Source organism: Hesperophylax consimilis, chromosome 21 (genome assembly GCF_061612785.1).
Source record: "Hesperophylax consimilis isolate HC1 chromosome 21, BYU_Hcon_1.0, whole genome shotgun sequence".
Lineage (NCBI taxonomy): Eukaryota > Metazoa > Arthropoda > Insecta > Trichoptera > Limnephilidae > Hesperophylax > Hesperophylax consimilis.
The window spans coordinates 19,206,117-19,228,774 of NC_142856.1; the positions used below are offsets into that span (position 1 = coordinate 19,206,117).

Sequence of the window (22,658 nt, forward strand, 5' to 3'; positions counted from 1 at the left end):
AGCATGTTCAATAGGTATGTACGCTTATACCTGTCTTGCACACTTTTTTGAATCTCCATTATTCGGTCATGCATGTTTTTTCACACACACGCCTCTATATATTTACATCTCAGTTTTACATCATAAAGTCATTATCTCTTTTTTTTTTAAAGAAGATTCTCGGGTTACGAATAACCTGACAATATTTGAAAATCTCCTACTACCACCACAGTGAGCGGAAAATGTTGTTTGAGGACTTAGCCAGCCGAGGAAAATTGAAAACATCACGCCTGGGTGGGACCCAAACTCGATGTCAACTCAGCCACTGACCGTTCAATTTCCGCATTTTCTTTTGTTACAGTGATAAGCATGGATTTAACGAAACAAAACATAAATTATGATACAAACAAAGGCTTGTGTTGAACCGATCTGTATTAATTATTGATTTATTGGGATTAGTAAGTCACGTTCACGGATTTTTCTCACCCTTGAAGTGCATGATGAGGATATTATAATGACATATCAAAAACTATTATTCCTCATTGATTGTAGTTTAACATAAACCACATCATCCTGGTGACAAAGGATAGATTTATCAATCACGATAAAGTTTTCTTGCAAACATGAATATGTTAGGTAATAAGGGCAGAGTTACGCAATTCTCCATTATTACGATTACAGCAATCGCAAGGTTAAGATGTGTTTCCGTAAATGCTAAAGGGTCATCATACATAAATATCTCATGCCGTGGGAAAAATAAATAAATATCCGGTTAGTATTAAGTGCAATCGTAATCGTAGATTACATTTTTTCTTCATTTGGTCACCTTTGTATTGCTTATCTTATTTTTTTTATTTAAAAGTTTATTTATATTAAAAACTTCGAACTGTTGTGCTTCAAGAATATTATAATATGAACTATGCAAAATAATATTAATTCCATTTAGGTTTCGCGCTTTACCACTCGTTTTTTTCACATTTCTTGAACCTCACGTAATATAATTGTATAGAAATAATACATTGTATAGAAATTTATTGTAGTAAAGGACATTGTGTTTTAGGGTCTTAATATTAATGGAAACATCACCAAATTAAATTATGGTAGTCCGAGTCAAAATAGAGATTTTAACAACCTGATGTGACATTTGACACGTAGGTTAATTTTGATGTGTAAAAATATATATTTTTTTATTAAATATACAAACATATTACAATAATGTACAAATACAGTTATTTCCTGGCTTGAAATTTTACGAAATAGAGAAATTATTTCTCGTGTCTGAATAGGCGAGTAGTGTCATTATGGATTATAAGGTTTAAAAAAATCATTATTTTAAGCGCACAATAATTAAAAATAATTATAAACCTTGATGATAAATTTAAGTAACATAATATGATGCTAACTAATCTTTACAAAATATAATAGAAGTATAATATACCCCAGTGGATGACATAATAAATCTTCACTTCAGAAAACTTCACTTAATTATAGTATAAATAGTTCTGGGATGTTGTAAGGGTAGTAAAAACCCAAATTCAAACGGTTCGTAGCACAAACTTAGAAATAAAGTAATAAATATAATACGCCAGACCAACCTACCAATGATCGGGCCTTTGGGGAAAATGACTACACTGTTAAACCATCTTTATTCTGATTAGATAGACATTTTTCATTAAAAATTCAGTGAATTTAATATTGCAATAAATATTTTTTTAAACATAAGTCTGCACCTCAACATCTCAACTGATGTATTTAATTATTTTTGTACGTTATTAATTATAAATTACGTGAAATATAATTGGATTCACTGTGTTTCGCAATCCTAAACCTAACTTATATCATAATTGCGAAAGTGTGTTTGTCCTTCTTTCGAGTGACCGATGAAGTTGGTAATTGACAAAGGTTACTTTTCTTTCCCGAAAAAAAAATAATTCCCGTGGGGAAATTCTTTTTTCATTTGTGAGCGAAGCCGCAGGTAAAAGCCAGTAATAAGATATTTATTTCATAGTTTTCCTTTTAAGGTTCTATTATGTAATTATTATTTTTCCAAAGATCTTGAGAGATCACTTTATGCAACGCAAGAAACGATTGAACGAGGATTTTTTACATCAATGAAAACATTGACAGAAGAAAATTGTGAGGAATTTTGGGGATCCAACCGTTCATATCTAGTAAACAATAAATAAATAAATAAGGACATTCTCTGAGATGCATAAAATTGTCCTTCACTTCTGCCAATCTCCTTTTCATAAGTACTGAACTTTGTCTGGAGGTTTTGAAAGCATCTAGCAAAAAAATCATGTTTGCACTTAATATACAAAAAGATACAGCGTGGGTTTTAACATTTAATACAACTTATTTGAGTTCTTCTATCGTGTAGTGAAAATGACATCTTGTAGTAGTTATTTAATAGCCTTGAATATGAAAGTGCGAGTGAAGAGCCACATTACGTAGGCGGTTTATTGGACGATGTTTAGTTAGTCGGTTTACCATGTCATATAATATACACTACAATACATTAGTGTTGGTCGCATGATGGAAGTTAGTAACGAGCAGTAAGTACACATAGACGGTGACCAAATATTGAATAAACTAATTGAGATGAATTATTACGACATACGGGTCATGTATATTGCAATTTTATAAGATAATCAAAACTACAAGAGTTGTAACTCAATAAAAAAGTGATTTATTAAGCGTAGATTGGCATGTTGTTCGTAGGTGGTGAAATTTGTGGTTTTATGTTGATTGATTCAGAATGCTTTCACGCTTGATTTTAAATCACAGAAAAAATCATATTATGAACAGATCATAACTCCATATCAAAAAAGTAATTATTATTAATTATTCGTAAAGGTCTATTTGATATGGCAGCATAACAAATGTCATGTTTTTGTCTGAATAATGGTTGCTTCTGAAAGAAGTTGAGTTTAAATAGTGGTTATGTGGTGTAAGGAGATATAAATTTTTTTTAAATGGATTGAGGTAGGTTCTTTGATTTACATAAAAGAAGTTGGTATTTCATTATTTGTTAATTTTCTGTTTAATTCCCCGTTTTATATCACTGCTGATATACTCGTATATTGCGAAAATAGTGAAAAAGTTTTTTTTTATGTCGAAAAGTGATCTATTTAGATTACGAAGTATTTTTTTCAATTCTAGTTGAGGTTCTTTTTGAGGAAAAAAAGGAATGATAATGGGTCATGAAGAAACCCATGATAATTCAGTTGTACTGTAGAATGAGAAAAAGCTCTGTGGAGAGATCTTTATTGAAGAATTTGTGTCCTGATTACAATTATCATATTTATTAAATTGGTTTCCGCAATATTGTGGTCTTCATCTTCAGATATGCTAATCTAATCTGACTCTTTTATCCAAACCAGGAAAGTTAAAATTAATGTAAAATGACTACAATAGAGTAATAAAATAATCTATTTAAGGAAATTATTTCCTTTTTATGCGTAACGCAAGTCGGAATAAAATAATATTTCCTTGAAATAGGCTCGTCATGTCATCGCGTTGTATGACCTTAAATCGGAAATACAAATTGGTATTACCGATGAGATATTAATGATGATTTCAATAGGCCTTGCCAGATGTTTCTAGTAATCAACTCAACGCGTTGTCTATTGTCCTGTATTTATTACAAAATAATAATAGCGTCATCGGTAAAGCTTTCCTGATTAGGTAATGCTTTATAACATGAAAGCAAAATGATTTTATATACCTACGTAAAGGAGATATATAGATTGCGGCTGTACTTTAATGTAATAATCGATAGTTAATTCTGCGAAACTCGTTCTTGCATAAATATAAAGATAGTTTGAAGACGAAAATGTAAAGAGATTATATCTAGAATCTTCGAATAACAATTTTCACAATTCAGTCAATACGGTTAGTTATGGATATGGTAAATGTTAAAACTATACATTATCTGGGAAAGGATGATAAGTTATAACTGATGGTCAGGGGCGGTCCTAGAAAGCACGGTGCTAATGGTGCAACAAACCGGGCGCTAACTTAAAGGGGGCATCAAAATCATTACTCCTTAACGTGGAAGTAAATTTAAAAAAATTCTTTATTAATTCAATTAATTAATTCCACCATCCGTCGGGAGAGGCTATTGAAAGGCAAAAAACTTGAACAAATCTGTCAAAAAAAAACACAACCCAACCTTACCTTACCATATTTAATTTAACTTAACTTATGTTTACTCTAAAAAACCTTTGATCACGGCATGTATTTCAGCAGTTTACTTAAAATTTTACATCATTAAACAAAATCCGTAGTTATAAAGTTATTCTTCTCACCTTCAGTAGGAACATAAAAGACAATGCTTTTGATATTACGATTCTTTACCATGAACAAAATGTAAATTAACAGTCATTAAAATTGCTCTGAACAACCGAAAGTAGCAGAACTGGTGAAGTAATGCTAATTGTAGGTATTGTTAATTCGAAGTTTTCTTTTAGGAACAAGTGCGTGCATAAGCCATGAGCTACTGTTCTCTTATGCGCTCCTAGGAAACTGCTGTGAGAAGTGTGTTAGGAAAGATGTGATAATTTTACTTAATGTTAGTTTAAAACAAATAGATTTTATTGCTTACCAGAGCGACCGGCAAAAGAAGTGCAGAGAACCCCATCTTTCGCCTTTTCTGAAAGAATAAAACATTTTTATTAATAAATTATACAATTAAAAAATAATCACAAAAAATATTTCAAAAACCTGCTCAGACGTTTGTATTTATGAGTGGCATTTCTCGCTCTCTCGTAACATTGTATAGAAGTTTTATGTCAAGACAAATTAATGCAAATTTATTACTTCTTAGAAGAGAGTTCCTGAGAATAATAGGATACGTTTTCTGATGATCTCACTCTCACTTGTCAAATTTACGAGTTCAAAACATGACAACTGTTAAAATATGTTTCACATTCATATATAATAACACCACTGAAAACAAATAATTACTTAATACCAATGATTTCATGAAAATTAATAAAAACTCTCACTAGGGATAAAATAGTAAAAAAACCATTTGTTTTTATTTTTCGAATAACTAATGCGTAAAACCTGAAATGAAATATTACACAAACGACAAACGTGAAACAGAAAATCAGAAAAATATCGCATCTAGGAATAGAATCGAGGATCTTCAGGACCTTCAGTAACCAATACCTCCAGTTAATCCAACCAACCAGGAACCCACATTTAAATAAAATTTATCCAAGACGCTATCTAGATTGTATTTAGTTCGGGCAATTATACATAAAGAAAACAGCCAGCAAAAATACGCATTAAAAAAATGAAGATAATGTTGGTAGCTCTTAGTATTCAGTTAAATGATTAAAATAAAATGTTTTTAATTTTAAATATTTGCACGTCCGTGATAAAATTTATGTACTAACTTCATCAAATATTTAAATGAAATCCTCGGAGAATTGAGATAAAAAACTATAATGAATCTGAAAATCAACATTCAAGGTTACGAACATCTATGGTTCGTCTTTGATTGTTATTAAAAAATATATAAACCTGAAATTATTACTTGAAACCGATATCCAGGATTCAGATAATATGCATAATTAAACAGGTTCTGAATGTTAATTATTATTATTAACTTCAAATACGTTGAGAAAAGAGAACAAAGAAAATGGTTTTAGTTTGAATTGTCTTTTTGGATGAAGTACGAAAAACATCTTTTGTAATTTATACAATAGTCGTGTAAAACATTAATTTGTCTGTATATTATTATTTTTTTTACTAAGGAAATGATTCATTGTTACTCTCACTTGTATGCTAATATTTCAAGCAAAGCCTTTTACGAAAATATATTGAGATTAACTAGAATTATTAGTGACTTAATTCCTTGTAAAGCTTTAACCCTTATAACAACAAACAAATTTCACGAATTTCGTCCAACGGATAATAGTTTGAATTAAAAATAAAAATTCTGAGATGATGTATTATCCGAAAAGCTTTGAAATTATTGAATTTATCAGTTACTCTACCTTTTCACCTGTTTATACTTACTGGAACTTCATCGGATAAAGTATGATAAAACAAAAGTTTAAATTAATCAGTTTGTAATACCATAGTGTTTTTAACCTTTAATGTATAAGACTGGAGGTGGACGTCATGGTCTGAAACAGGTCCAGTTGTAAATAAATGAAAAAGGAATAAAGTTTAAACATGAGTTTTATTATGCGTTGATATTTGAAATTGTCTCTAAGGCTAGGGAGTGCTTCTTATCCGAAGGAGCGATGGAAGAAATTGGATTATAATTGACTAACCGGATGGAAAAATGTATGTTTTGTAATCAAGGTTACGTAGAAATCTCACGGCATTCAGATAAGTCCGCAAATCATCTACAAAAATCAGATGATTTCCACAATCACAAAAATTAACACGGCCTTCAAGTTTATGGAAAAGGAAACATAATATTTGACCGTTATTACAAGTCGAAGTCGTGAGTGGAAACAATATCTTGATTCGTAGGCAATAAAAACAAACATTCCCCGACAGCCTTGATGAAACCCAAGACCTCTTCTTTAAGATGTGTTTATTTCTCAATGAGAAGTATTCGTAATATCTACAGGTGCGTGGACATTTGAATTTTTATTCAATTACCGTTTCCTACAAAAAATATGATTTCATGTTCATCTTGTGAGTAAAAAGGTCATCAGAAACGTAAGGAAAAGTGATGTTGTAATGTTTGTTTATTTTCGGTTGTGAAATTAGTCAAGGTTTCTTTGGCAATGGAATCCAATCACAACATCTTCGTAGATAATATTTCTGTTTGTAAATAATTTGGGCATACTTTAGGCGAGGTATCCGGCCTAAGAGATTTTGAATAGAAATGTATTAGTTCCAACATATTTTATTTTAGCGACTGGGGCTTATTTGGCCATATTTTGGCCAATTTGCCAACACCCGCGAGCTTACCGCGAGGTATCTTAAAACATTATTGGATTTAATTTCCGCGCTTCATATACATCACTAGTTTATGTTAGTAGTTTCATAGTTCATTATGAGATGTCTCCCGTATTTTCTTAATTATCTATGGAAATAGCAGGGAAATTTCGGATATTCCATTATGTTGGTGTATAACTTTAAAACCATCATATTTTTTTGAGATCGTGCGAAAAATACGTAATAATGCACTAAGTATTGCAGCAAGGTTGATCAACACGTTGATTGATAAAAAAAAGATTTGTCTATGCTTTGGAATAGCAACGTACTTTTTAATCATCCTGTTAAATAATAATTAATCCATCTTTTTTTTCATTACATCCACCACTCAACATCCCCCAACTAGAATACTGTTTCTAAAGGCAGTTACTTTGTGTGATATTGAGTAATCACTTCAGAGCGGGTAATAACATGGACAATAGCGGGACAATATTTATAATGTATGTCGTATAATTCAATAGAAGACATAACATGACAATAAAGCGTAAATTTTTATTAAATGAATTAAACTCAAAACTAAAAGATATAGTTATTTAAACAGAATAAACTTTTATTTTGCTTTTTACTGCCTGAAGGTATTCAAATCCAGTCAACTTTAATCTCAAATAAGTAATACAAATATTTAATTTTTATTTTCATAATAATTCTTAGATATGTTTAAAATATTTTTATCATTAAATTGAATCGCATTTCTTGAATTATGAAACCAATTTCTAGTTCTTATCTTGTTTGCTTAACACTGAACACCCAAGAAGTCGCTGATAAATAATAATAAATACGTTATTTGATAGGCATAAAACGTATACAATATTAGCCATAGCCTGTGGATAAAATGATTGAATGATGTGGTAATAAAGATTATATGCGCCGATTAGGTTCAGTAGAAGAGCTCTAAGAACTACAAGGAGAAGTGAAAGAGCAAGGCTTAGGAATATATCAAGAGCAACTCTTAACTTTATTTAGATTCATTCGATTTGTTACCTTTGATGCCCTTTGACTTCCTTTGTATGCTCAAGGCTCGTAGAAAAGGTCCTTAAAACATGGGCCAATAAAATCAAAACTGTTTGAAGCTTAAAGTCTTCTATTTTTAAAACTAATTTTTCTTTATGTTTTTCTTAATCTTTTTTATACTCAGAGACCATCACCCCTTTGGCGAACAGTAAAGCAACAATATATTATAAAGGTCAGCAAAATGAACGTCTAATAGAGCAGAGAACAACTTTACTATGCAACAACCGGAGAAAGTGCGTGATGATTTTCTCATCCAACAAAATTTATTATGTGGGCGTCAGTTGCATTTAAATCTGAATCCGTGTGATTGTTTTAAAATTAGATTCGAATAATTTTGTATTGTATTCAAATTTGAACTCTAAATTTGGAATTCTTTTGATATTATTTAATATGGAGCGATAATTATTTTTAGAAAAGATGTAATGTTTTTGATGCAGCTGATTTGATGTGAATTCTCTGAATCTATGCTTAGAAAATGTATCGTAAATAATTTAATTGAAACATGATCTCGAAAATTTATTGAGAATGAACATTTTCAGATTCTATAAGCCCTGAAGAGTGCGATGGGCTGGACACTAAAAATCATGAACAAATAGGTGCCCCAGTGGAAGCGACAGACCAGAGGAAGACCGATGAAGAGATGCGCAGAGTGCGAGGAAAAGGACTGGAAGGATGAAGGACCTAGAGGAATGACTTGGAACTGCATTCGTGAAGGAGACCCAATCCTATCCTAGGATGTAGCGCTGTAAATGACGGGATATAATGGTAACTTTAGAATCGATTTTAGAATGTCTTATATATCGTGAAATCTGACTAACCCTAAGTAATTTAAGTAGAATAAAAATAAATTACATTATAGATAGGTACTTTATTGTTTGTTTGTATCCTGGAAAGACACATCAGTTCCAATTTTGAAAATGACAATCAAAATATAATTTTCTGTTAAAAATAGGTTGGTACTTTATCGTGTTGTCTGAATTCTTCGCACAATCAGTTCTAATTGCGAAAATTTCACTGAAATTTTAAAATAAATCCAAGACCATTGAACCAGAGTTATCACAGACACACAACTGAAAGTATTCGTAATTTTTGATGAAATTAATAAAAACATTAAAATTTCTATAACACGGTAATTTTCGAGTAAGGTGTATATTTATAATATATCTAATTTTAATGTCAGATAAACAAAAAAGTTTATAAATAGCTATGATCCGACGATAACACTAACGCAATGAGTTAATAAACAACAATAATTCATAGTACTTAAATGTTTTCCTGACATTTACAAGATTTTACATTTATGGGTTTGGTGAATTATGTAATACATTGGATGGTAGACTATGAAGACACTAGACACCATAACGAACATAATTCTATTATTCATCGAGTACCTACATACCTTGATGAAAACAGGTTAACTTTGATTCTTATGTTTATTATGTAACTGCATACTTTATATCCTTCTTATGCGGGTTGGTATCTATTAGGAATTGCTGTGCAATCTGTCAAATAAATACAATTTATCTCTAATTTCCACTTTCTATAAATTATGTATTAATGTTTAATTAATAGTTTCAATTTAGGAGGCGGGTATTGGTACCCAGGAACCATTAATTGGATAACCAACACCTCTGCCAGAAGTAACGACAAGTGTTTCGCAATGCTTGGTAACTTAGCAGGGGTGCTCATTTAGGATGAGGTTTGTCCAGGATTCGTTGGCGGATGCGTCTGACCACCAAATGCGTGGCTGGCCGAATCGGGAAAAGACAGTTGAGGAAGACCTAATGATTTGCACTGCAGAGGGAGGAATGGTTCGTCTATCACTCATAGATACCCCGACTATACACCCCTCATACTTTTTACTTCTCTAAACATCTTCTCCTTCCTTGGTTATTGGCCATGAAGGAAATTATTTTCTTCGAGCCCTCTTATGTGGAATTAATGTAAAAAAAGGAAAAATTTAAAACATTTTCCAGAAAAAAACGGTATTTTAACGATAAATTTAATGTCAAAGTAACATTTTAAGAGTATCATTTAGTAACATTTCTAGGTATCACGATGATGGCCTTCGCAATGTAAGTGATCTATCTACACATCAAACTTCAGGACTTTGTGGATTCGATTCTTGCTGAGCCTAAAAATGTAACGTTCTTTGAATTGTAAGCCTGCGTTGCTTTTTAAAGTCTTTAAATAAGCTGATTAGTGAAAAAACAAAAGCATACATTTAATGCTACGAAAATATAATTGGTAATTTATAAAGTTTATAAAAATTCCATAAATCACATTCCGTGACTGAAAACGTTGACCATACCGTATAACATTCTCATTGCATCATGTTTTCTGTTTGCCCTGCAAATAAAACGCGTTTTTCGGACTTTCGTAGTGTTATATGGCATAAGTTTAATGTGTGAACTTGTGACCTTTAATATTGACTAGCCATTACCAATACAACCTGACACACTTCACTATAGTTTCACTCACATTACTATACTTTCATAAAAATATCATAGTACCTAGGCACGTATTAATAAGGTGCTATATGATATGTGAGAAGTCAATGTGTGAATTATATGTCTTGCATAACAAAATTACCGAACTTTTCTGAAGATATTATTCCTTATTTGTAAAATGGACTTAGTTTTATGACTGAACGCTGAATGCTAGACTTGATTGATTAGTAATGCAAAATCATGTGTTTTTGGTTTGAAAATTTGGTCGCCTAGAAATTTTTCAGATGCTTTAATTTAATACTGCAAGTAGAATACATCTTGGCCTTTGAAATAATCGAGTATTTTTTAGATAAATCTTTTTATAAGCCCAGAAAAAAATGATGTATAGGTCTATGAAAATTGCTTTAAAGTTCAAAATCTCCTACTTACGAACCCATTTTTGGTTATAATTTTATTGTATAATATGGAAAATTAAGTTATTTATAAAATGATTGAAAAAAATTTAAATATTTATGTCTGAACATCCACAAAATAAAATAAAAGGCACTTTTTGGCCATGTTCTTTTCTTGCATAAATAAAATGGTGTTAAGCGAGAATTTAAACCTTATCGCCATCTACATAAGGGTTGTTATTGATAGCGGCTCAATTTAAAATATCACATGACGTAGTGCATCGCCTTAAGGCTTCATCTAGGAAAATAATGTATGCAACAAAGCATCATTCAATCAATAATCAGAATGTTCAGTGTAAAGGTATTGCATTGTTTTTATTATGGGTATAATGTCAATTACAACAGTCGTGGAGTATATAATTATTTTCAAATGAATTATCCAGCATAACATTACCTAACTACCGGAGTTCTAAAACAAAGACATCAAATCCGATATCAATAAGTCTTAACATTTAATTAAGAATCTAAATCGCATTAGATACGTAGTGAGAGTTTCTAATAGGTCAAATCAATATTTAAGTCAAACACACAGATTAATTTCTTTATAGCCAAGATAACCACGGCATACTCAACCTTTGAATTGTTGTGAGGCTGCAAAAAGTGGAAATGGAAAAAAGATGGGGAAGAAGAAGGTTTGGAAATATCTGGAAAGCCATTTCAAGCAACACTTCTGATAGAAGTTGGCAAAAGAGAGGAATGAAATATCACAACTAAGTTTACTAGAAAAGCTTCAAATCTTTTTTTTTATGTGAGTACAGTACCAACTGCTCCCAAGTGTCTGGAACCAGTGAGACTTTTGCATCCCCAATGGGATAAATTGTGAGGAAGGGAAAGTGAGGGGAGAGAAAGAGGAAGGTGGGGAAGTATCTGGCATATTCAGATATAGCAACAAAGCTACCGTTTCAAGCAATATTTCGATTCTTAAGGGTGGTCTTTCAATAGGGAGATACTTAAAGTATCTGCAACTCTGGAACTATAGATAATTTTTTAATAATAAATTGTGAAAGAATGTAAATTAAAAACATCAAAATTTACTTGCGTACGCTAGGATTTGAACCTCTGATCTCCGGATTTGTTGATAAGGGTCGTAAAAATATTGGTCTTTACCGCTAAGCCATAACTTGAAAAATAACTAACCAAGTATTGCATAATCTTCACAACATATAATTTAGCAGAGTTATATTATCATTTCTTTAAATACTATGTTTACTGACGTAGACTGAAGCAACCGTTTCGCTATTAAAAGATAATTAATTTCACGATGTAGTTGATGAACCTGTGACCTTTGAATCCGTAGGCAAGCACGCCCACCATGGAGCGACCAATTTGCGAATTCATTTCAGACGAATAGTCAGTCATAACTTCGTCAAAGTAAGCCACCGTATGGGAAAGTTATAGGCCAGAAACGGACTAGCAAAAAAAACAAACAGAAATGAAAAAAATACTTATTTATCAATCCATAAATTACATAATCTTCGTCTCAGAATTCAACAATGCAGAAAGTTTTTTTTATCAGCGGAAACTCTCGAATGGTGAGCTCTAGCATTTTAATTAGCACAGATTTTAGACGTGATTTTTTAGTCTATACTATAGGATCATAATACATCTTTTCGTAATACGACAGTACCTTCAAATTGTGGAACAGCTGTCATGCTATAATGTTATAACTATAAATAGCACAAAAATATTTTTTTTATACAACCAAAAATACTAATTTGGTTATAAATTCAAATTTGCTTCGAATTTAAGTGTCATTTTCAAAATTGGACCTAATTTTGTGAAGAATTCAGAAAAGCTATAAAGTGTTACAAACTACTTATAACGTAATATTAACAGAAAATTAAATTGATTTCCATTTTCAAAATTGGAACTGATTTATCAGGAATTAAGACTTTTGTATCTGAGCTAAAATTTACCATGCAATTTTTTTTTTAAATTCGTACTTAAAAAAAATAAAACCAAAAAATGTGGTTAAAATCTATGTTCTACAACACAGAAGTAATTTTGTTATAGTCTACAAAAAACCCAACCTTTCGATAGGAAAAGTGATATTACTAAAATAATTACATATTGTGAAACTCGAGCGAATTCAGATTGTAATTATTAGGTACCTATTTTAAAATTACTAATGAAAATTTCTCACTTCTCGTAGGAGTATTTTAATTATGTGTATTATTATTAAAAATCCATCTAACCACAATTATTGGCATATTGTGTCAAGTTTTCAAAACCTTTTGATCGAACGCTTACCATAGTGTGCCAAATTTATAGAATCTAAAAATATGGGATAAACGGTTAAATCTAGGAGGATTCATTGGCATTAAACCGCAGTTAGCAGTTTCATATGTTTCCATGTCAATATTTTGAAGAATAGCATTAATCAAATACTAATGGATTATAATATGAATTATCATAAAAAATTAGTTACCATCTGTGCTAAACTCTAATTATAAGAATATGGCAGAAAACCATCGGTTGTCGTGAAACCCCTGCTCCGCCACTGAATTCAGTTAGTCTTGGTCTTGCACAGAGCAATTACGATTTAATGACAGATTGATGTGTGGAAATGTCAAATGTCAGCCAGTGCGCTTCGGAGGTTCAAACCGTGTCAGGGCGTTTAATTTATGCAAACTATTTAGCGATTTCCACTATGTAATAAAGAAAACGAAAGTGATATTGACTCTGAGACGCTTTACATTACATAAAACAACAGAGGTTAAACAGCAAAGAAAAATTCACAAAAAATCATTTTCATTTTCATTGGAAAACTTCCAAGTGTATAGATACGATCCAATCTTTTGACTGAGTGTCTTTCTTGCAGATTTATTTTACTTTATCAATCTCGCTAAAAAAACACATATTTACAATAGGCCATTACTCCGCGAACCTTCTTCCTATTAAACTTCGAGTTGAGCAAAATGGCACTGCGCAAAAAATCTCTATACATTAAACTAGTTCTCTAATTAGCAACTATGTGATTTAATATGTCTTTTGCGAAGGTGGTTGTAATTTATTTATTTCGTAGCGTTTTTAAAGTCTAATGTGTGGGATGATTATCGTAAGGCAGTTAAATTTTACACGGTAAAGTATAATTATATAGCCATAACTTTCATTGTTTTTTCTGCAAGTTTGTAGCTAAGTAGACAGGTCAGGTAGGCTTGCTCTTAGTAAGTATTATATCACTCGACAAAACGTAATATTTTGTAATACCCACTCTCGGATAATGTGACATGCAACTTTCTTTTACCTCGGGAGACAAATATTCATTTTTGGCTCTAAAACTACTATTTTGGATAACACTGGATCTCCGGAAATAGCATAATTATGTCGCAATCATAAAATTGCAGGTGTTTTGAAAAGGTCAAAACCTGTCGATACTTGAAATTGTACGATATTAAATATATTTAAATTAGACAAGAGTTCAAATCGGTTTTACAAGACGGATTTTTAATTTATTAAAATATACATAGCTGTATATTTTCCTTTGTATGCCACGTAATGAAATTTTGATTTATGTTTTTTCTTACTGGTACAATTATGGGTAGGGCTTAAAAGAGCAAACGTTTCAAAATCATTACGTTATTATTATTTGATTATGGCTTCTCTAAGCTCAGTAAGGTAATGATTTATGATGGGATATAACTACTCTTAGTTATAAGTCTTAGATTTAAGTCATTAGTTATAAGTCTCAGTAGTAAGATGCTAGCATTTGTAAGTCAGTAGTTATAAATTTTAGTTAATATTTTGGAAGTCAATATTTTGGAAGTTAATATTTTGGAAGTTAATATTTTAGAAGTTAATATTTTGGATAAGATTGATTTTCTGAGAAATAACCCAATCATTATTTTGATAAAACACAAAACTAAACAGTGTTCACAGCGGAACTCAAAACCTGCATTTTTGGAGAATGACATCTATAAAATAATAATAAATTTGAAATCCCTAAATTGAAGTAAGCTCGCTAGTCCTTTTGTGCACTTGTCACTTTTGAAAATTACGTTTACCGTTTTTTTTAAACTACTAATTTACTTGTATTGCTATTTATACTTAACGCAATTAAACTATTATTTTATTGTGTTTTATAACTGTGCTCAGAAAAGATCTTTGACAAAAAATGGAGCAATACGAATCAGCCAAATAGTTTTATCACCGTTAATAAAAAGACCATAGAAATTTCCTTCTACTAACCCCAACCACAAAACTCCCATTATTAGGGGCTGCCATAGCTCTACTAGCTCCAGGCAGCACTAAATAAGTTTTTATATCCTTGCTTATACGTAATAATCAATCAGCAGACGAACTATACAAGAAGAAAAGTGATGCTGTTAAAAAAATGAAAGCATGCTAACCTCCTGATAAAATATTAATCATTCAGAGTATATCGAGAACACGTGATATTTTCCTAATAGATATCGTGACATATTTAATTTAAGAATGTCAGTACCAATATCAGTATTTGTGTGAACACGTGTACCGCCGTCCTTAAAAAAGCATTTGCTTTTGATTAATACATTGTTAGGAACTATTTAAATTCATTCGATATAGGCATGCAGTTCCATTTTTAACAGGAAAACGAATAATTTTAAGCAGATTTTTCATAAATTAACAGTATTTCATATAATATTTTTCTCTCTGTAGAAATGGTAACTTGTCTAAATGTTATGTGTAATTAATTATTTAACTATTTTTTTAATGTTGTTTGTTAATTGAATTCTTGATTGCATCACGTCTTTTAATTAATTATTAAAAAAAATAATGTTTTATCTAAAAAAAAGAAATCATTAAATTTTAGATTGATAATTTTTTGTCCACAAGGAAGCTCCTTCTGTTAGGTAACCATACAGTTTTTACGTGTCGGAGGTCACCGTAATGAGATGCACGAATTTATAAATACACGATGCGGAAGAGAGGAATCGTGGTACCTGATTAAATTAGCTTTAAACCTCATTGCTGTACCTGTGCCTCACGTTTTGTGTCTTAAAGGGTAGGCAGTGAAAGCTCGGCCACGTTCTTCATGGATAGTTTCCGTGAGCACTCAGGCCATGAGCCCATTGTGTTGTCTTCCATTTCTCCTCAATCCTTAAACAGTAACCCGGTACCTTTGATAATTTTCACGAGGGTTGTCTTTGGATATTTGGCTCCTGGTTCCATAATGTGTCTTCCTAGATAGTTGTTCCCTTGTTCCCATCAGGCCGGGACATTGGTACCAATGTTAAATTAGTGTCTCTTCATAATTTTTACGTTTCCTGCATCCACTGGTGTTTTCCACTCCCAACAGCTGCATGTGTCTCCTGAGGTAGCTTCCCGTTAATAGCCCTATCAGTTCTCTCAGTACATCAGGCGAGAAATTGCAACACTGAGGGAATACAAGAAGGTGCTGCAAAAAAGCGCAATACCTTTGCACGGAGATATCGTCTCCCACCCGGCATGCCGCTTGAAGTCCCGAAAGCCCTTCTGGGCGGAAGGAGAGAGGCTCCTCCGATTACCTCTCACTCCAGAAGATAGGTGGAAACTTGAGTGGCTAAAGGCCAACGTGGGAAATGCCCATCGCATACAGGACTCCACCGAGAGACAGCCTGGGTTCTCATTGCCTCGCAAAACCTGGTCCGCCATCAATAGGTTAAGGTGCTCCCATAGCCGCTGTGTCCACATGATGCACAGATGGGGCCTTAAAGAGTCGCGATGTGTGAATGTGGTGCGGTGCAGACCACCGAATATGTGGTCAACGAATGCCCGTTCCATTCATTCCCCGGCGGGACTGATAAGGTTCACATGGCGAGGCCCTAGACTGGCTCGCAGACCTAGATGTCTCCCTCTGACCCCCCCACCATACGAAAGAAGAAGAAGAAGTTCTCTTAGTGAGTTTCTGTCAATATTGAGCAGGTAAGCCTGTTTGTCTAAGGTCTGGTCCGTTTCATAGTACTCAATTAGATACGCTTTGCTACCCGGTTTTATACGTTATTTAAATCATTTTTTGTAAAATTTAAAATAACTATGATATATTTTTTTAGATTAAACATTTGCAAATAATTATGAAACAAACAGAAGGGTGGCATAGGTATTGTTTTATTTTTGGCAGTCAAATGATATTACAAGCATGCAAATATGCAGCTTTGAAATATAAGGAAAAACATTGCGAGCTAAATTTATTCGAATTGATTTTACAAATAATTTCTGTTTTTGTGGTTTTTTGTGTTTGCTTCATATTCATTACCTTTCTGTTTTATTAATTATGTATAAACTATATAATTTATCACCAAGGACGATTGCAGATATGCAATAATCCTTAACTGTAGGTATCAGTTTGTTTTTAAATAATATAATTTTTACTTAGGTATGTTTTATATTATATTATACTTATTATATTTTTTTATACTATGCCAAGTTTTCTTTAATGTACACAGAGAAAAATAAGTATGGCTTTTTTTTCTATCAAGACAATGTTAAAAATGTTACTGCGAGATCGTTTCCAAATAATATATTATTCATTCAGAAAATATCTCAACACGTGTTAACGCAGGTGCCCTTGTCCGAATAAATGTAATGGACGAGATGCCAAACTATTAGTATTCTGAAGAGCACGTGTTCCGACTTCCTTATAGCATATTCGTGCTTTACTGATATTTTCTTAGGCCTCCAGTCCCATTTTTAACGAAAGAGGAAAACGAATTTTTGACCAGATTTTTAATAAATTAGCAATATTTAAGATCACTAAGTTTTCTCTACGTAACAACAATGTTAACAATAATCGATGCATTTTAGTATGTAGTAATAACACAAATAATTTCTTCTGTGCATCTAAATTGTTTAAGGTTGTTGTCACTCAGTAAAAAATAAATAAAAAAATAATTTTCTGTAATATTTTAGTTTTAACATCAGCGTGCCAGATTGTTATTATAATCGGTTAGGTACCAAAAGAATCTGATTGTTTGCCTGTGTCTAACAAAAAATTGAGAAAATTCTGCACAGTATAAATTTTCACACGTTGCGGGTAAACATGGTTCACTTGGGTAAAAGTGGTTAGCCTTGACTAAACTTGGAAATACTCAAAAAAACATTGTTTGACTTGTCTCGAGACAGCCTAAATTGACTGAAAACCGCAGCACTACACAATCCACATTATGATTGTTTAATTTGAATATTGCATGTCACTTGACGTAAAGCTAGATTTTTAATTAACTGCCCGGATAGCTATTTAATAATCATGTCGGAATATTTGGAAGCATGGGTAATGGTTTGAATGAATTAATTTTATGTGCATTATTATTACCCTCCGTTGGTGTGAAATTCTTTTCATGTTATGTGTTATGTCATGTCTGACAAATATGTAAATACATAATTTACGTAGGTGTAATACATGCATGTAACCCGGAGGCTCTGAGGAAAATGATTTCTCTCAGGGCCTATGTAAGCTTTGGATATGCTGCGTGGGGGAACTTTTTAAGAAAAGAAGAGAATGAAGTTCTGGAAAGGAAAGGATATGAGGGGTGTTTAGGAATCTAAGGATCAGTGAGTCCAAGAGTGACGGATGTATGAATTCATCCCTCCCACAGCGATGTTCTGAGAGAGTCCTGCTAGAGAGGTCAAAAGATCTCCCTCAACCTGTATCACTCGATCCAGTGCAGCGCAGTTGGTTGGCAGAAAAATTGTATAAATTCATGACTTTATATGACTCCATAGCTCACTCTCGCTGCTCAAAAAACATCACATCTAAAAAACAGATCCCTAATATGTTTTTCCATGATTGACTATTATTTTAGAGCGCTGTTTTTTTAGGTTGAACGAATTTGGAGGTAAGAAAATTACTATAAAGAAAGGTTAATCTAAGGTTCTTTAATACGCAAGTTTTGTTCGAAGGTATTTTTGTACGTCTCGATTTGTGATGAAATTAGACTGATGGTTTTTCAATCAATCTCCACTCAGAATTCACTCAGGTAAAGAAAGTATCAAGTAATTCATATAAGAAGATACGAGAAACTATTCGACCTACTTAAAGTGCGTATAGTGTTCATCTAGTTGTCATCAATCATGCATTAAATCTTATGCAATCCGGGCATCAATGGTCCGTCTCACGACTTGAGACCGCCTTAGTAAGTGTGGAAGAGAAGAGATGATTTCAAATCTCAATAACAATATTGCCAAATACCCGGAGAATGTGTGCATAGCATAATAGAAAAGCAAATCTTTTGCAATTTTAACGTATTGAATGTAGATTTGTCATTGTAGCATACGAAAGATTGAGGTAATGTTTGGTTTTGGGAAAAAGTAATTAACACTAGTTTTGAGGAACAGGGAAAATCAGATATAGGTACTCATTATGTGCGAATATTTCATTGAAAAATGTTTGCCTACTTTTAACAACCTCCGTGGCATAATGGTTAATTCCTTGGCTTATTTACCAAAGCCGGGTCAAATATTTAAACTAAAAATATTTCACTTATAGGTTTTAGATTAGAGAGCGGATGATATTCTATATCGCTCTGGTGCGAGACAACCATTGAAACGTTGTGATAAACGATGGTAAGTTTGATTATTATCCTGATCTGAATATCTCTGAAGAATAGCTAAGCTAAGCACCCTTGTTTTCAACTTCTCTCCCTTTCTTACTTTTCCACTGCATTTAAGTTTACAAGCCCCGACCATCCAAGCTATAATTTTAAAATTTTAGTTTACAAGCCTTGACCATCCAAGCTATAATTTTAAAATTTTAGTTTACAAGCTCCGGTTAGTTTGTAATAAATATTTACAAGAATCAAATAAAAGTTGCATTAAATTAAATTCTGTTTTTATTTCTTTCTAAAATGTGTGAAAAATATTACCAGCGACAAAATATAATTTTAGGGGTTATAGATCGTTTGACCTACGGACGAACTGCCTCTGCCAGCGACTAACCATCCAACGAACACTTATTCTGCATATTTGTTTAGGATTGCAACCTGCAGGGTGAAAATCGCCTAGATGATAGCCAAACCCTGATAGTTTTGTTTACAAATATAATAACCAGAAATAAGTTCGTATTGAAAGGTCTTTTTGATTGACAAAGTATCCAAGAAGTTTCACAGTTCTCATAAATGAATCGATTTATTTGGAGTCACAACTGAATTTTAACAATCTTTTGTTCCTTTTGCCTTTTCGTGATATAATCGCCTCTTCAATTATCTGCTGTGACGCAATGGTATATTATTATAATGCACTGTGAGATCCGGTAAACTAAAGATGCGTTTCATCAGGTGTATTCATATTTGGCGGACTGGGTCAGGTAATAGTATGAAGGAACTAAAAGACAATTTGGCTTATTGAATATGTAAAACCTAATACAAATATTGAAACTAGACAATATTTAGTTAGATTAAAAGATGATAACAGCTAAATAGTGTTTCGATGTACGCACGTAGACCACAAAGTGTTGAAAGACACTTATTTTTAAATAATAATGAATAAAAATTAGCAACACTACAAAACTAAACAATTAAAAAAATTAACACGAAAAGGACATTTATATAATTTATTTGAGGTTCGAGGATTTTTAAGACATTTTCAAAATCTGATTCAAAAGTAAATTTAGTTCACCAAAAAACATAATTTTCATATTTTATGTTAAAATCATCAGGTAGGTATAAGGTATTTATTTCTTGTTATAATGGTGTTCATCGTAATAAGTTAAATAAACCTGATTACATTATGAATACAAAAAAACAAATTTCTCATTCAACCTCACCAACGCCTCTAGTTTTAATTATCTTAATTTTTAACGTAATTAGCAAATGATGCATTACAAAATAATTCAGCTTATGTGAAATCTTGCAATAATTTCATTGTTATTAAAAATAACAAAGGTTATTATTAATTTGTCTGGAATACTTTATCGCATGACTTAAAATGATTGTATTAAATGAAAAGAATTATATTTTCATGATGCCTTTTCAAAAATCTTGATTTTTACATTTAAAATTTTTAGCTATTTTCTTCACGTTTAGATAACTGAGTTTTAGGTGCATTTTATCAGTATTGTTTTATTTCCTTGAAATAATACTTGAAATTCATGATTTAACAAGATTCTTTACACGTTTCTTAAAGCGGAATAATTTTATTAATGTGGATAAATATTTTTTTGGCGAAACCGCAAAAGAGTACCAATCGCTCCCAGCCGTCTGGAGCCAGTGAGACTATGGCATCCTCAATTGAGGTATGGAGAAGGAGACGGGGATACGAAAGGTGGGGAAGTATTTGGATATTTTTAACCTTTTAATCTAATTATGGCATGTTAAAATCTGATTCAACTGTTAATATAACCTTTGATATTGAATATTTACAATTTGCCGACAAAAAGCCTTATTTTACCAAAGTTTTAATGTTTAATAAATACTAATGTTTTAATTATATTTGAACACCAAAAAATGCACGTAATATCGAAGTTAACATCAATGAAAACAATTAAGAAAACCGCATTCATAAACAACTCATCGCTAATGGATCAAAAGCGCTTATCATCGCAAAGATCACTAAGCTGTTCGATTCATTTACACATAAAGCTTTAAAAAAAATCAATTAAATATTATGCATTTTAATTTCTATAAGATTGCAGCCGAAGTAAAGTAAGATTTGCATAGTATATATGAAACGTTAGGATGTTATAAATTACGTAGTAGTTATGTTATGTATTTTTAATATTTGAAAATGGAAAGAATCTACATCGATAACGTGTATATGAGATAAAGATATGACAATAAGCCACCATTAGCAAGATAATAAATTTAGCCCTCGGAGTTTATTTGTATTGCGCTACGGGGAATCCCATTTACAAGCTTTGAGTGTACTTAGGTACATTTTGTGTTGTTTGTAAATGATGTTATGTTCCATTTGATAACTCGTTCTTTGCGCATTATTCTGATTTAATTTCTTTTAAAATACATGATTTAGTAACGTTAAACAAATAATAAAATAAAATATAAACATTAGCCATGAATAATAAAAACACATTATTAGTAAAAACCTACCTTTTATATATTGTCTCACAATCCACTGGGGGAACTGCAAAAATCACAAGTCTGTTTTCACTCGCACTTAAGTTGTTTAAAATCACAATTTAAATAAACTCAAAACACTCCCTTCAAAATAGGGGAGGTTTACAAAGCGAATCGTCCACTTAGAACGATCCGCGTAAGAAAACGAGCGTTACAACCCTTGATATAGGGGTTGGTCCAATGATTGGAAAAATCCTGCGATTTTTTAAAATTGTTTACAGTCGAGGGTTCGGTTTCAGACGCGCCTCAGTGGGCATGTTCCCCGCAGCACAGACATGGCGCGAGTGTCGGTCGCATAACATAGTGAAAGTATTTATACGGAGACTATATGAATATATTCGCTCATCTTCCCATTGTAAACCCACGACCTCTTACCTCCAATACAGCTGCACACGCAAAAAGGCAAAAAAAAACACTTGACCTAACATTTCATGAAACTTTTATACTTGTATCTTTCTACTGATAAGTGTTTTTTCACGTCTTTTTATTTTGCTTTCTTGTGGCTTAGGAGTGTCTGACCCAAACCTCGTCTGACATTTTTAAATAATCGAACTTTTTTAATCTCTGCTATGGATAAGGCACCGCTAAAAATTTTCGCACGAATTTATAATAATAATTGCATTAGTTTGGAGAATTTCGATACTGCTCATGGATTTATTCACATCAATCGAAATCGGCTGCGCAAACTTGCAAATAGGAATGTGTTGACATTAAATTCCTAATTTTAATCAATTATTGCAAAGGATGGCTAGAAGGCATGGAAACTGAGAAAA

The 22,658-nt window shown here is 32.1% G+C and overlaps 1 protein-coding gene across 2 annotated transcripts in view; it reads right to left on the reverse strand.

Moving 5' to 3' along the window:
* Nucleotides 1-22,156, reverse strand: part of zye (zona pellucida domain-containing protein zye) — an 81,133-nt gene extending 58,977 nt beyond the window's left edge. For both annotated transcript variants that reach the window (XM_089644652.1, XM_089644650.1), the window contains exons 1-2: nucleotides 21,859-22,156; nucleotides 4,586-4,633 (exon numbers count right to left, since the gene is read on the reverse strand). In XM_089644652.1, the coding sequence (XP_089500778.1) occupies nucleotides 4,586-4,621 (36 nt within the window). In that variant the 5' untranslated portion in view covers nucleotides 4,622-4,633; nucleotides 21,859-22,156. The remainder of the gene's footprint in view (nucleotides 1-4,585; nucleotides 4,634-21,858) is intronic.
* Between the last annotated feature and the right edge of the window lie 502 nt (nucleotides 22,157-22,658).